Below are 17,497 nucleotides of genomic sequence, written 5' to 3' on the forward strand. Positions count from 1 at the left end.
GAATGTACCGATGGATGTGAAATTGGTTGTAATGACCAATTTGGTAATTGTATGGTCCTGGGAGGGGCCAAGTGCTTACATGTACCTATTTGAACTCCTATTAGACTGATTTGGTTTTTCAAGGGGAGGCTGTGCAGTTTTGCCCTCTACCTGTTTCTGTTCCGATAGGACAGGTTACAGGGATAGTTCACCCAGATTAAAAAGGACATATTGGTTTCCAGTCTATGGACAATGTATGACAGCAATTCATGCTTTGGTTTAATTTCCATGGCATTGTTTCTGCATGCTAATGTTTTAGCATTTGTGGCACAAATCCCATTCAAGTAATGGGACCGATATTTGCATTTTTTGCTCATCATGCACAAATCATCAAAGGATCTCAAATTGATTGGGAATCTGTCACTTATAGATGATTTGAACATGATGTGTGAAAAATATCAGTCCCATGACTTGAATGGGATCTGTGCCACAAATGCTAAAACATTAGCATGTGTAAACAGTCCCAGGGAAACAAAACCAAAGCATAGATTGCTGTCATACCTTGTCCATAGTTTCCTTACACTGTAAGGAATTATTTTGTAATTTGGTTGAACTATCAATTTTAAGCCTGATAGTCTATTTATTTTTAGGTGATTGCCTGTGTACAGTTGTGGCCAAAAGTTTTGAGAATGACACAAATATTAATTTTCAAAGTCTGCTGCCTCAGTTTGTATGATGGCAATTTGTGTATATACTCCAGAATGTTATGAAGAGTGACCAGATGAATTGGAATTAATTGCAAAGTCCCTCTTTGCCATGCAAATGAACTGAATCCCCAAAAGACATTTCCACTGCATTTCAGCCCTGCCACAAAAGGACCAGCTGATATCATGTCAGTGATTCTCTCGTTAACACAGGTGTGAGTGTTGACGAGGACAAGGCTGGAGATTACTCTGTCATGCTGATTGAGTTCAAATAACAGACTGGAAGCTTCAATGGGAGGGTGGTGCTTGGAATCAATGTTCTTCCTCTGTCAACCATGGTTACCTAGAAGGAACAATGTGCCGTCATCATTGCTTTGCACAAAAAGGGCTTCACATGCAAGGATATTGCTGCCAGTAAGATTGCACCTAAATCAACCATTTATCGGATCAACAACTTCAAGGAGAGCAGTTCAATTGTGAAGAAGGCTTCAGGGTGCCCAAGAAAGTCCAGCAAGCGCCAGGACCGTCTCCTAAAGTTGATTCCGCTGTGGGATCGGGGCACCACCAGTACAGAGCTTGCTCAGAAATGGCTGCAGGCAGGTGTGAGTGCATCTGCATGCACAGTGAGGCGAAGAGTTTTGGAGCATGGCCTGGTGTCCAAGAAGGGAAGGAAAAACATCAGGGACAGACTGATATTCTGCAAAAGGTACAGGGATTGGACTGCTGAGGACTGGGGTAAAGTCATTTTCTCTGATGAATCCCTTTCCGATTGTTTGAGGCATCCGGGAAAAAAAGCTTGTCCAGAGAAGACAAGGTGAGCGCTACCATCAGTCCTGTGTCATGCCAACAGTAAAGCATCGTGAGACCATTCATGTGTGGGGTTGCTTCTCAGCCAAGGGAGTTGGCTCACTCACAGTTTTGCTTAAGAACACAGCCATGAATAAAGAATAGTACCAAACACATCCTCTTGAGAGCAACTTCTCCCAACCATCCAGGAACAGTTTGGTGACGAACAATGCCTTTTCCAGCATGATGGAGCACCTTGCCATAAGGCAAAAGTGATAACTAAGTGGCTCGGGGAACAAAACATCAATATTTTAGGTCCATGGCCAGGAAACTCCCCAGACTTTAATCTCATTGAGAATTTGTGGTTAATCCTCAAGAGGCGGCTGGACAAACAAACAACCCACAAATTCTGACAAACTCCAAGCATTGATTATGCAAGAATGGGCTTCCATCAGTCAGGATGTGGCCCAGAAGTGAATTGACAGCATGCCCGGGCGGATTGCAGAGGTCTTGAAAAAGAAGGGTCAACACTGCAAATATTGACTCTTTGCATCAACTTCATGTAATTGTCAATAAAAGCCTTTGACACTTATGAAATGTTTAATTCTACTTCAGTATTCCATAGTAATATATGACAAATATCTAAAGACACTGAAGCAGCAAACTTTGTGGAAATAAATATTTGTCATTCTCAAAACCTTTGGCCATGATTGTATATTTTGTATATGGCACTTTCACCATTGGGTCACCAAGACCTGTAAATAAATCTACACTCTGAGCACATCAACTTGCCTTGCTTTGTGCTGATTTCATGCCTGTTACAATTGCTACAAGGTCCTTATTTAACAATTTACATAATCAAAATGTGTTGTAGACAAAATAATGAAAAGGTATGTCTGGGAGCCTCAATAGACAGATTTGTAGTTGAACAAGTCATTGTATGTATAATTTTTTTTTTTTTTTTCACGACTTGACTCAAGACTCAACCTGTTCTACTTGAGACTCGAACCTTGTGACTTAACTTTCTTGTGTCTCGAATAATAGTGACTTGGTCCCACCTCCTTTGTTCAGTCTGTTACACAAACTAACAATCACGGCTAACAGTGTCACCAAGCAAGTACCATTATTTAATTCTGTGCATCCATTGCTAATTGTTGAATCCTCAATAAAGCGATGCCTGTTCTATGACCTGCCCCTTGAAGGTAGACATTCAATCTGATGCCAATTATAGTAATGCAGTGTGTGGATTTTAAACTTGCTTGCATGAAATGCTTGCCTGTAGTCCGAATACACAAACCATGCAACACCTCTAGGTGGTTCAAGCTAAAAAAGATGGGTCATATCCATTAGGCACCAAATGGACTGAAGCAGGGAAGGACTACCTGGACTCGCCAAATAACTGCTTGTTTTAATTTTACTACAGTGTGCCCTAATGATTGTAGTGACCAGCCCTGACCCCCTGTATACCCATTCCCTTCCAGGCGCCGGCTGCAGCTCAACCCCACGCAGGCCTTCTTCCTCCTGGTCAACCAGCACAGCATGGTGAGCGTCTCCACGCCCATCTCCGAGATCTACGAGCAGGAGCACGACGAGGACGGGTTTCTCTACATGGTTTACGCCTCTCAGGAGACTTTTGGATACTAGGGAGTGAGGGAAGTCTGGTCAAAGAGATGAGGTGAGATAGGAGGCACAGGGGTACAGAGAGAGGCCAGCTGTGTGTGTTTCTATTTTGCCCCCCCGGATGATTGAGTTCCCTTAAGGATAATTAAACAGACACCACCATGTCTTTTCATGACACTAGTAAGTAAACAGGAACGCTATGTGCAACAGCCCCCTCCCTCTTCCCCCCACCCCCTTATTCGTTGGAAGTACATTTCTATTAGGAGTCTTTTTTTTCCTTTAGTCATAGGCTAGTGTTTTTGGCCCATTGGTTTTGATTTTATAGTTCATTATTTTATCTCCAACTGGGACCTGGTTTTTCAGATAGAGTAGAACACTGTTAGTGTTTTATTTTTTTTTTATATAGGTGTTGTAACACCTTTTTACTTACGTGGTCATAGGTGCTATTGCCTAAACCAATGGTTATTAATCTTGTCTTGAGTTTCCCCAATATTGACACAGCTTACCTTTCTGGCACAAGTCTGCCAAAAGTGCAAGTGAATTAACTACGCAACAAGACATGCAATTGCTCTACCATAGGCTAAGCCATCAATATCCCTGTACCTAAATCTGCTAGAGCATTGGGTATTTTAGGTTGTTCTCCCCTCTCCCTCAATTTAAGTACTGTTTAATAATCAATCAGATTAATCAAATTTGTTTGTCTTTAGCAGTTGACTGGTTTCATGCGCAAGATGACCATCCGTACAGTCATAACAGGTAGTGGTGGGTATGTGTGTTGTGATATAAGCTAGTACTTAGAATTGAGTAGTGGAAACAGATGTATAATGTAGAAATAAATACGCTTCTTTGCACATATACATTTATACTATTATAATAAGACTCAGTATTGAAAAGAAATAAATGACTAACACATTTTGATTATTTTGTATCTGATATTCTCTCCTTTAGAACACTGTTCTGTACGTATGCCTTTGGTAAAATGACTTTTGAAACTATGGGTTTGTGATGCACTACATACCTTTCATGTTTTTTTTTGTATTGATTTTGGCAATAGATACACTTATTGTATTAAAACATTTATTTTTAGAACTGTTTCCAAACCAAAAACTGAAAATGTATGTTAACAATTGTGTGTATAAACCATAAAATACTGAAGTTTTGTTTATTTAAATTCCTCAATTGTAACTAATTCTAGGAGTATAGCATTGCTTCAAATTAATTTTAAGCATTCGCTAATGAAGCAATTTGACATTTAAATTCATGGTTCTAGTAGTGGTAAACCAGTGTCAATGTTGAGTACAAATTAGGGGCAAGCAATAACAGCCTTCATATTACTGATAATCTGGGCAGATATATACATTTGCATAAAAGCAGCACCATCACAACGGGCGGATTGTATGGTGTGAGCAGTCAGTCAAAATAATTGTTTATTTTGTGTTTATACTTGTGGAAAATAAATTCTGATGGATATACTTTCTTTCTTTTATATGGACATTCACTATTATTGCCAAGAATGTATTGGTGTATCTCTTTGCTGTACAGTGAGTGTCTTATTTTATTTTAAGTGTAATACTCTTTAAATCCCATATGTGTATACTCACCAATTGCTTGGTGTTAAGGATTGTGCTACATGTATAGGTAGCAAGGTACATACAATGCGTGCACAAACCATTAGGAACACCTGCTCTTTCCATGGGACTGACCAGGTGAAAGCAATGATCCCTTATTGATGTCACTTGTTAAATCGACTTCAATCAGTGTAGATGAAGGGTTAAATAATTATTTTCAAGCCTCGAGACAATTGAGGAATGGATCGTGTATGTGTGCCATTCAGAGGGTGAATGGGCAAGACAAAAGAGCCTTTGAACAGGGTATGGTAGTAAGTGCCAGACACGCTGGTTTGTGTCAAGAACTGCACCGCTGCTGGGTTTTTCACACTCAACAGTTTCCTGTGTTTATCAAGAATTGTCCACCACCCAAAAGGACATCCAGCCAACTTGACACAACTGTGGAAGCATTGGCGTCAACATGGGCTGCTAGCTATACCTATGTAGAGTCCATACCATGACGAATTGAGGCTGTTCGGGGGGGAAAGGGGGTGCAACTCAATATTAGGAAGGTGCTTAAGTGTTCAGGTAATTATTTCATAGCGTCATCATACTTCTACAGATAACCATGTTACCAGCCTAATCTTGTGACCATAAAGTTGAAATCCACTGTTAGCTCCGGGGAAGCCCACTGTGGTAAGCTTGTCCAGTGCTAATACTTCAGATCCATAAATATGGCTAACCCAGCTGTTTTGAAATTGTGTAGAGAGCTTATGCTGCACGCTTTTTAAGGTCTGCCCACATTTTCTATAGGATTAAGGTCAGGGCTTTGTGACGGCCACTCCAATACCTTGACTTTGTTGCCATTTTGCTACAACTTTGGATCATTGTCCATTTGGAAGACCCATTTGCAACAAAGCTTTAACTTCCTGACTGATGTCTTGAGATGTTGCTTCAGTATATCCACATAATTGTCCTCCCTCAAGATGCCATCTATTTTGTGAAGTGTACCAGCCCCTCCTGCAGCAAAGCACCCCCGCAACATGATGCTGCTTCACGGTTGGGATGGCGTTCTTCGGCTTGCAAGCCCCCCCCCCCTTTTCCTCCAAACATAATGATGGTCATTATATATTTTTGTTTCATCAGACCAGAGGACATTTCTCCAAAAGTATGATCTTTGTCCCTATGTGCAGTTGCAAACCGTAGTCTGGCCTTTTTATGGCGGTTTTGGAGCAGTGAATTCTTCCATGTGAGCGGCCTTTCAGGCTATGTCGCTATAGGACTCGCTTTACTGTGGATATAGAGCGGTATGACAGTTGCGTGGTCCCATGGTGTTTATAATTGCGTACTATTGTTTTAATTTCACGTGTTTGGAAATTGTTCCCAAGGATGAACCAGACTTGTGGTCAACAATTTTTTTTTACTCAAACAAATGTAGACCACAAGTCAGGTTCATCCTTGGGAGCAATTTCCAAACACGTGAAGTTATTACGTTCATCTGTAAAAAAACAATAGTACGCGATTTTTTTCCTTTTGATTTTCCAATGATATCAAGCAAAGAGGCACTGGGTTTGAAGGTATGCCTTGAAATACATCCACAGGTACACCTCCAATTGACTCAAATTATTTCAATTAGCCTATCAAAAGCTTCTAAAGCCATGACATATTCTGGAATTTTCCAAGCTGTTTAAAGGCACAGTTAACTTTGTAAACTTCTGACCCACTGGAATTGTGATACATTGAATTATAAGTGAAATAATCTGTCTGTAAACAATTGTTGGAAAAATTACTTAGATAAGAAAGTAGATAACCAACTTTCCAAAACTATGGATTGTTAACAAGGATTTTGTGGAGTGGTTAAAAAACGAGTTTTAATGACTCCAACCTAAGTGTATGTAAACTTCCAACTTCAACTGTATGTGTGTGCATATATACACAGTGAGCACCATAATTCATTGGACAGTGACCATTTTTGTGTTATTTTGGTTCTGTAACATAGCACTTTGAGTTTGAAAGGATACAATGAGGGTGAAGTGCAGACTGTCAGCTTTAATTTGAGGTTATTTTCATACATATCGGATGAACCGAAATTATAGAAGCTTTTTTACAAGTTCTCCCCCCCCCCCCCCCCCCCCCCCCCCCCATTTTTGGGCATCAAAAAACATTTGGACAGTTTAACATAATGTAGAATAAAGTAATCATTGTTAATATTTGGTCGCATATCCTTTGCATGCAATGACTTCTTGAAGTCTGCAATGTATCGACATCACCGGACGCTGGGTATCTTCACTGGTGATGCTCTGCCAGGCCTGTACTGCAGCCATCTTCAGTTCCTGCTTGTTTTGGGGACTAATCTCCTCTTCAGCATGTAAAATGCATGTTCAATTAGATTCAGATCCGGTGATTGACTCGGCCAGTCAAGGATTTTCCCCCTTCGTTGCTCTAGCAGTATGTTTAGGGTCATTGTCTTAAGGCAGTGCTTCTCAATTATTTTCTGTTACGCCCCCCCCAGGAAGAAGTAAACATTTCGCACCCCCCAACTCTCTGCCGCGACTGTAAATAGTATAATTTGTCTATAAAATTGTTATAAGTACACCTCTGCATAACATTGTATCCTTATTAACATTAAAGAAAGAAATATAGATCAACTTACAACAAACTTTAATAACATTGTTTTTTAGTCTAACAGAAAATACTTAAAGTGCATTAATTTGCCTGAAATGTATTTTTTTTAAATGAAATCCTTATTTAAACTGTAATTTTTTTTGGACCATTTGATACTAAAAAATAAAATAAAATATAATAATAAATTCAAATTGATCAGCAACATTAACTCAGGAGCACAATATATGAAACACCTTGACCTATAAAACAAAAATGAATAAAACAATTTGTGCTGATTTTTTTAAAATCAAAATGAGGAAGTCAGGATTAATGGCTACAATGAGCACGTTTTGCAGAGCACTGTTTTTCGAAGCGGGGTTTGAAGCATGATACTGCAACTCTCAGCTCCTGCTTAATGTTTAGCTGGGACCTGTACTTGGTCTTCAGTGCAGCATCTGCAGAGATGCCAGTCTCACAAAGATAAGATGTGGCAAAAGGAAGAAGAATGCCCATGGCCCTCTGCCCTAAGAGTGGATACTGCCTCTCCACACTCACCCAGAATTCACTCAGTGTCTGTGATGTGAACCTCAGTCTCAATGTGGAGTCAGACATTATATCAATGAACTGGTCCTCTTCTGCAGAGCTGAAACCAGTTGGAGCTGGTGCATTGAAAGGATCTTTCACCCAGTCATATTGGGAACTGTTTTCATGGAAGTACTTTTTAAAGAATCCCATCAGTGATGAAATATGCTCCTTATAATATATGGAATCACTGAGGTGGCATCATAGTCAGTAGTGTCAACAAATTCATGCAGGTTCTCGAATGAATCAGTATTTCCTTCATCAAGTCATCTGCCCCACATTGCAAGCTTTCGAGTGAAAGAGCTGATCTTGTCTGTGACCTGAGGGAGGTGTTTATCTTTCCCTTGAAGCTGTAGATTTAGTTAATTTAGCTTTCCAAATATGTCACTCAGGTAGGCCAGTTTTGCCAGGAAGTTCTCATCACAGGCACTTGTGCTCCTGCTCCAAAAACATTCTTATCTGCTCTCTGAGCTCAAAAACTCAGGACAAGACTTTTCCTTGTGACAGCCACCTTGCACAGCTTGATGTTCAGCTCCCATCTCCTCACAGATAGCAGAGAAGACTCTTGTTTTTAGTGGTCTGGTCTTTGGTGCCTTGATGCCAGTGCTTCTCTGTGTATAACACAGTGTGTCCACTCAGCATTAGGTGAGGCCTTCTTGATGAGTGCCCAAAGTCCTTTTCTCATCCCTGCCATGGTCTGTGCACCATCACTGCAAACACCAATGTAGTTCTCCCACAATTCTCAGTCAGGAAGCAGTCTAGCATTTTGAATAGCTCTTCAGCTGTGGCTCTGTGTCTGACATATTTACAAAAAAGTAGATCCTCACACAGGGAGGTTGTCATGTCTAAACGTACATAAGCGATAAACAAACAGTCTTTGTTGCTGTCAGTTGCTTCATCGAACTGTAAGGCAAAACGTTTGTCTTTGAGTTTGTCTACCAGCTGTTCTTTAAGATTGTTAGCAATGTCATTTATACGACAGGCGACAGTGTCATTGGACGGAGGGATAGTTTTTATTTTGCAGCACTTGCATCATTCAGCAGGACAGAGACCATGTCTAATGCTGCAGGCAGTATCAGCTCCTCTGCTATGGAGTGTTTTTTTTTGCACTGAGCAATTTGGTACGCCACCTTATATGATGCTAACAGTGCTTGCTGGTGGCCTCCCGGGTGGCGCAGTGGTTAAGGACGCTGTACTGCAGCGCCAGCTGTGCCATCAGAGTCCCTGGGTTCGCGCCCAGGCTCTGTCGTAACCGGCCGCGACCAGGAGGTCCGTGGGGCGACGCACAATTAGCCTAGCGTCGTCCGGGTTAGGGAGTGCTTGGTCGGTAGGGATGTCCTTGTCTCATCGCGCACCAACGACTCCTGTGGCGGTCCGGGCGCAGTGCGCGCTAGCCAAGGTTGCCAGGTGCACGGTGTAGCCTCCGACACATTGGTGCGGCTGGCTTCCGGGTTGGATGCGCGCTGTGTTAAGAAGCAGTGCGGCTGGTTGGGTTGTGTATCGGAGGACGCATGACATTCAACCTTCGTCTCTCCCGAGCCCGTACGGGAGTTGTAGCGATGAGACAAGATAGTAGCTACTACAACAATTGGATACCACGAAATTGGGGAGAAAAAGGGGTAAATAAAAAAAATAAAAAAAACAGTGCTTTGGTACGCCACATTCACAAAGCGGGACGATTGTTGGCACGTTTTCGCTGAAAAAACTCAAGCGGCTTATCAGCGTGATTGGGGCACGTTTCTCTCTTTAAGTGACACCTTAATTTATTTGGCTTCCTCTGCCAACATTGTTAGACACAGTAAACATACCGGTCTTTCCTCGTCTCCCACCGTAGTCACAGTGAAGCCAAGCGCTACATACGCTCCGTCATATTTCCTCGTCTTAGCTTCCGGGAGGCTTACATTTGTCTCATTATCTCCGTCTCTCTCCGCCTTTCTTTTCATCCCTGTTAAATATTTTTCCATGGTGTCTCTTAAGGGTTTCTTTAAAAAAAAAAAAAAACCCTCCACCATGTTTCACAGATGAGGTGGTATGCTTTGGATCATGGGGATGTCTTGTTTTTCTCCACACTTTCCTCTTTCCATCACTCTGGTACATGTCAATCTTTGTCTCATCTGTCCACAATACTTTTTCCAGAACTCTTGGGGCTCTTTTAGGTGCTTTTTAGCAAACTAATCTTGCCTTTCTGTTCTTCAGGCTCATCAGTGGTTTGCATCTTGTAGTGTACCGTCTGTAGTCCTGCTGGTGTAGAGTATTCTCTGGTCATCCACTACAGTGGCCTTCCTCTGTCTTTTGACATTGAGTTCACCAGTTGTTTTTTTTCTTGTTAATGATGAACCAAACTGTTGACCCAGGGTTTTTGCAATGTTCCTGATTGATTGATTTTCATTTCTGAGCCTTATGACGGCCAGCTTAATTTGCATCAACACTGCTGTCTTCCTCATGTTGTCACACCCCAACAACAACCTCCAAAGGCAATAGCAAAGTCTAGAATCAATACTATTCATCAACAGCTCTCCTGCATTCACTAACGACACAAATGAATACACCTGCCCAACGACACACATCTGTGAAGTCAATTCAACAAATACCGGTAGTACCTTAAAATGGGGGGACCATGTACAAAAGGTGCTGTCATTTCTAAACGGTTCATCCGATATGTATGAAAATACCCTCAAATTAAAGCTGACAGTCTGCACTTCACCCTCATTGTGCTAGAGTACAGAACCAAAATAACAAAAAAATGGTCACTGTCCAATGACTCTTGTGCATATATATATATATATATATATATATATATATATATATATACAGTAGATCAAAATAAATGTCCTATAGTTTTTCCTGGGATTTCCCGAGAAGAGGAATAGTATATCGCGCACAGCTGGAAGAGAGACGCTGGAGATGTGTAGCCAAAGTAAGAAGCTAAATATTAGTCATATATTAGGCCAATCATTAGCTCAATATTAGGGCTATAAATACAGTGCCTCCAGAACGTATTCATACACCTCGACTTATTCCACATTTTGTTGTTACAGCCTGAATTCAAAAGGGATTAAATAGATTTGTAATTTTTAATTATTTTTTATTAATGAACCAATTAGGCACATTTTGGACAGAAATGCAATGGTTCTGTCTAAAACTTTACACATACTTCCATTTAGTGGCCAAAATCTAAATTGCGCCTAACCCGGAATATTACATTTGGAGTTTTCTCTTGCATTTCAAAGATGATGGACCATAATCTTTTACCAGATCGAATGTGTTATATTCTCCTACATTAATTTCACATTTCCACAAACTTCAAAGTGTTTCCTTTCAAATGGTATCAAGAATATGCTTCAGATTTGATGTACCGATTCCATGGCACATAGAATTGAACAAACACTTTTCCATAAGATCGTTTATGAATTGACACTCAAAACGTAGAATTTTTCAAATTAAATTATTATACAAAATTCTTGCATAGAATGTTATATGGGGATACAATCTTCCCAGCTCTGCAGATTTTGCTGCAAGGAGTCAGAGTCATTAGATCATTTATTTTAGTACTGTCCATATGTAGCTTGTTTTTGTCACAGGTCCAGGAATGGCTGAAGAATTGCAACATTTACCAATACTGGGTGATTTGAAAAGTCATGATCAATTTACTACCATACAATTGTTTTGATGATGGCATTTGTACGTATGAGTTTACATTCCCATTCAACAAGCTTCAAAATATAAAGCTTGAATATGTTGAATTCTGTTTTGTGTTTAAGTTTTCCTGTCGCCTTCTCCAAAGTTAGCATATTTATCAATAATATAACAATCATTTTACCAAAAATTATTTACAATCTGTAGAAACTGAGAATTGAAAGGTTCAGTACTTTTGTGAAGCATCACAGCACAGTTGAAAAATATATGGCAAATCAAAATCCAATATGGATGGTGTTAAGAGATAGATGGGAGGGGTTGAATGGAGCTGAAGGGTGGGAGTAATAACAAATGTTAAACATGTAACATGTAAATAGTTTCAGAACATTTGTGAAATAGCAGTTACAAATCTATGACTAATAGAAATCAAACTGGATGGACATCAGAAATAGAGGAAGCCCAGAACTAAAAAACAAAATATAACTATTGCAAAATAGATTGTGTCCATAAAATGTATATATTATGTAGAAGCCCAAGTGTTATGGTTTATCAATTTACTCCAATTGGGGGAGCTGTGGTAGGGATTGCGGGGTATAATAAAAGGTCTATTTAAAAAGAAAAAGTCTATATATGAATGTTTATATGTGTGTATATATACACTGCTCAAAAAAATTAAGGGAACACTAAAATAACACATCCTAGATCTGATTGAATGATATATTCTTATTAAATACTTTTTTCGTTACATAGTTGAATGTGCTGACAACAAAATCACACAAAAATTATCAATGGAAATCAAATTTATCAACCCATGGAGGTCTGGATTTGGAGTCAAACTCAAAATTAAAGTGGAAAACCACACTACAGGCTGATCCAACTTTGATGTAATGTCCTTAAAACAAGTCAAAATGAGGCTCAGTAGTGTGTGTGGCCTCCACGTGCCTATATGACCTCCCCACAACGCCCAGGCATGCTCCTGATGAGGTGGCGGGTGGTCTCCTGAGGGATCTCCTCCCAGACCTGGACTAAAGCATCCGCCAACTCCTGGGTGGATGGAGCGAGACAAGATGTCCCAGATGTGCTCAATTGGATTCATGTCTGGGGAATGGGCGGGCCAGTCCAAAGCATCAATGCCTTCCTCTTGCAGGAACTGCTGACACACATTAGGTCTAGCATTGTCTTGCATTAGGAGGAACCCAGGGCCAACCGCACCAGCATATGGTCTCACAAGGGGTCTGAGGATCTCATCTCGGTACCTAATGGCAGTCAGGCTACCTCTGGCGAGCACATGGAGGGCTGTGGGGCCCCCCAAAGAAATGCCACCCCACACCATGATTGACCCACCGTCAAACCGGTCATGCTGGAGGATGTTGCAGGCAGCAGAACGTTCTCCACGGCGTCTCCAGACTCTGTCACGTCTGTCACGTGCTCAGTGTGAACCTGATTTCATCTGTGAAGAGCACAGGGCGCCAGTGGCGAATTTGCCAATCTTGGTGTTCTCTGGCAAATGCCAAACGTCCTGCACGGTGTTGGGCTGTAAGCACAACCCACACCTGTGGACGTCGGACCCTCATACCACCCTCATGGAGTCTGTTTCTGACCGTCTGAGCAGACACATGCACATTTGTGGCCTGCTGGAGGTCATTTTGCAGGGCTCTGGCAGTGCTCCTCCTTGCACAAAGGCGGAGGTAGCGGTCCTGCTGCTGGGTTGTTGCTCTCCTGATGTACTGGCCTGTCTCCTGGTAGCGCCTCCATGCTCTGGACACTACGCTGACAGACACAGCAATCCTTCTTGCCACAGCTCGCATTGATGTGCCATCCTGGATGAGCTGCACTACCTGAGCCACTTGTGTGGGTTGTAGACTTCGTCTCATGCTACCACTAGAGTGAAAGCACCGCCAGCATTCAAAAGTGACCAAAACATCAGCCAGGAAGCATAGGAACTGAGAAGTGGACTGTGGTTACCACCTGCAGAACCACTCCTTTATTGGGGGTGTCTTGCTAATTGCCTATAATTTCCACCTGTTGTCTATTCCATTTGCACAACAGCATGTGAAATTGATTGTCAATCAGTGTTACTTCCTAAGTGGACAGAAGTGTGATTGACTTGGAGTTACATTGTGTTGTTTAAGTGTTCCCTTTATTTTTTTGAGCAGTGTATTTTATACTAGGCCTTGCTCTAGCTACTTGCTGTATTTATGTAAAACAGGCCTACAGCATACACCAAATTAACTATCTGTGAAAGTTGAAAGTGCTGTTGGTGTGATCACTTTGGCTGGTTATTATAATGGTTGCACTGATGCATTGTAAATAGTTGCACAGGTCAGACAGATGAGCACAGTGAAAAAGGTGATCCAAAGGATTTGACAACCATTAGAAAATTGGATATCACTTGCATACCACATGAGCAACGAGGCAAGCAATGACATGCTGTAAAAGATGTGCAGGCCAAATAGCGTTTGCTGTTGAATTTCTACATTTAAATATGATTTGCAGTTGTCACTATAACAATGAACACACCCTGAAAGCATTGAATGGTTGTGTTACCACTTTATTAATAGCGTGCAGGATGCATTGATCAGTTGATTTGTATTTATTATGGATCCCCATTAGTTGCTGCCAAAGCAGCAGCTACTCTTCCTGAGGTCCAGCAAAGATAAGGCAGTTTATACAATTTTAAAACAGTACAAGACCTTCATAAATTTCACAATACACTGTGTGCCCTCAGGCCCCTACTCCACCACTACATTCCTAAATCCATGTGCATGTAAAGTGAGTATGTTATCATAAGTGTGTGACTGTGCCAATGTTTGTGTTGCTCATTTGTGACCCTCTCTGCCTAGTCATCGCCATTTTACCTGCTGTTGTTGTGTTAGCTGATTAGCTGTTGTTGTCTCACCTGTTGTTTTAGCTAGCTCTCCCAATCAACACCTGCGATTACTTTATGCCTCGCTGTATGTCTCTCTCGAATGTCAATATGCCTTGTATACTTTTGTTCAGGTTAGTTATCATTGTTTTAGTTTACAATGGAGCCCCTAGTTCCACTCTTCATACCTCTGATACCTCCTTTGTCCCATCTCCCACACATGCGGTGACCTCACCCATTACAACCAGCATGTCCAGGGATACAACCTCTCTTATCATCACCCAGTGCCTGGGCTTACCTCCGCTGTACCCGCACCCCACCATACCCCTGTCTGCGCATTATGCCCTGAATATATTCTACCATGCCCAAAAATCTGCTCCTTTTATTCTTTATCCCCAACGCTCTAGGCGACCAGTTTTGATAGCCTTTAGCCGCACCCTCATACTACTCCTCCTCTGTTCCACGGGTGATGTGGAGGTAAACCCAGGCCCCGCATGTCCCCAGGCACCCTCATTTGTTGACTTCTGTGATCGAAAAAGCCTTGGTTTCATGCATGTCAACATCAGAAGCCTCCTCCCTAAGTTTGTTTTACTCACTGCTTTAGCACACTCTGCCAACCCTGATGTCCTTGCCGTGTCTGAATCCTGGCTTAGGAAGGCCACCAAAAATTCTGAGATTTCTATACCCAACTATAACATTTTCCGTCAAGATAGAACTGCCAAAGGGGGAGGAGTTGCAGTCTACTGCAGAGATAGCCTGCAAAGTAATGTCATACTTTCCAGGTCCATACCCAAACAGTTCGAACTACTAATTTTAAAAATTACTCTCTCCAGAAATAAGTCTCTCACTGTTGCCGCCTGCTATCGACCCCCCTCAGCTCCCAACTGTGCCCTGGACACCATTTGTGAATTGATCGCCCCCCATCTAGCTTCAGAGTTTGTTCTGTTAGGTGACCTAAACTGGGATATGCTTAACACCCCGGCAGTCCTACAATCTAAGCTAGATGCCCTCAATCTCACACAAATCATCAAGGAACCCACCAGGTACAACCCTAAATCTGTAAACAAGGGCACCCTCATTGACGTTATCCTGACCAACTGGCCCTCCAAATACACTTCCGCTGTCTTCAACCAGGATCTCAGCGATCACTGCTTCATTGCCTGTATCCGCTACGGGTCCGCAATCAAACGACCACCCCTCATCACTGTCAAACGCTCCCTAAAACACTTATGCGAGCAGGCCTTTCTAATCGACCTAGAAGGAAGGATATTGACCTCATCCCGTCAGTTGCGGATGACTGGTCATTCTTTAAAAGTAACTTCCTCACCATCTTAGATAAGCATGCTCCGTTCAAAAAATGCAGAACTAAGAACAGATATAGCCCTTGGTTCACTCCAGATCTGACTGCCCTCGACCAGCACAAAACCATCATGTGGCGGACTGCAATAGCATCGAATAGTCCCCGCGATATGCAACTGTTCAGGGAAGTCAGGAACCAATACACACAGTCAGTCAGGAAAGCAAAGGTCAGCTTTTTGAGGCAGAAATTTGCATCCTGTAGCTCTAACTCCAAAAAGTTCTGGGACACTGTAAAGTCCATGGAGAACAAGAGCACCTCCTCCCAGCTGCCCACTGCACTGAGGCTAGGTATCACGGTCACCACCGATAAATCCATGGTAATCGAAAACTTCAACAAGCATTTCTCAACGGCTGGCCATGCCTTCCTCCTGGCTACTCCAACCCTCCGACCTAGAATATGTGAACATCTATGAGTACCTAGGTGTCTGGCTAGACTGTAAACTCTCCTTCCAAACATCTCCAATCTAAAATCAAATCTAGAGTCGGTTTTCTATTCCGCAACAAAGCCACCTTCACTCACGCCGCCAAACTTACCCTAGTAAAACTGACTATCCTACCGATCCTCGACTTCGGCGATGTCATCTACAAAATAGCTTCCAATATTCTACTCAGCAAACTGGATGCAGTTTATCACAGTGCCATCCGTTTTGTTACTAAAGCACCTTATACCACCCACCACTGCGATCTGTATGCTCTAGTCGCTACATATTCATCGCCAGACTCACTGGCTCCAGGTCATCTACAAGTCCATGATAGGTAAAGCTCCGCCTTATCTCAGTTCACTGGTCACAATGGCAACACCCACCCGTAGCATGCGCTCCAGCAGGTGTATCTCACTGATCATCCCTAAAGCCAACACCTCATTTGGCCGCCTTTCCTTCCAGTTCTCTGCTGCCTGTGATTGGAACGAATTGCAAAAATCGCTGAAGTTCGATACTTTTATCTCCCTCACCAACTTTAAACATATGCTATCTGAGCAGGTAACCGATCGCTGCAGCTGTACATAGTCCATCAGTAAATAGCCCACCCAATTTACCTACCTCATCCCCATACTGTTTTTATTTATTTACTTTTCTGCTCTTTTGCACACCAGTATCTCTACCTGCACATGACCATCTGATCATTTATCACTCCAGTGTTACATAAGTAATTACATATGTAATCTGCAAAATTGTAATTATTCGCCTACCTCCACATGCCTTTTGCACACAATGTATATAGACTCTTTTTTTATACTGTGTTATTGACTTGTTTATTGTTTACTCAATGTGTAACTGTGTTGTTGTCTGTTCACACTGCTATGCTTTATCTTGGCCAGGTCGTAGTTGTAAATGAGAACTTGTTCTCAACTAGCCTACCTGGTTAAATAAAGGTGAAATAAATAAATAAAAAGTGAAGTGCTTGTTGAATGTCCTTCCCTATTAGCATGCTGAAATTATGTTACAATGCTATTTTACAGTAAACAAATTGATATCTGGTCAAACACCATTTTTCCCCAGAAGTCTACTGTTGGTAACAGGCTGATTGGTCGGCTATTTGAGCCAATGAAGGGGGCTTTACTATTTTTGGGTAGCGGAATGACTTTAGCTTCCCTCCAGGCCTAAGGGCACACGCTAGAGAGCGTGTGCCCTTAGGCCTGGAGGGAAGCTAAAGTCATTCCGCTACCCAAAAATAGTAAAGCCCCCTTCATTGGCTCAAATAGCCGACCAATCAGCCTGTAGGCTTAAATTGAAGATGTGGCAAACAGGAGTGGCAATATCATGTGCTATTATCCTCAGTATTTTTCCATCTAGATTGTCAGACCCTGGTGGCTT

General features: G+C 41.9%; 1 protein-coding gene across 1 annotated transcript in view; it reads left to right on the forward strand.

The window, feature by feature from the left end:
- The window catches only part of map1lc3a (microtubule-associated protein 1 light chain 3 alpha), a 30,848-nt gene extending 26,273 nt beyond the window's left edge, over nt 1-4,575 (forward strand). The window contains exon 4 of the mRNA XM_021609094.2: nt 2,951-4,575. Coding sequence (XP_021464769.1) covers nt 2,951-3,113 — 163 coding nt within the window. The 3' untranslated portion in view covers nt 3,114-4,575. The remainder of the gene's footprint in view (nt 1-2,950) is intronic.
- The last annotated feature ends 12,922 nt before the right edge of the window (nt 4,576-17,497 follow it).

This window comes from Oncorhynchus mykiss, chromosome 7 (assembly GCF_013265735.2).
Source record: "Oncorhynchus mykiss isolate Arlee chromosome 7, USDA_OmykA_1.1, whole genome shotgun sequence".
NCBI lineage: Eukaryota > Metazoa > Chordata > Actinopteri > Salmoniformes > Salmonidae > Oncorhynchus > Oncorhynchus mykiss.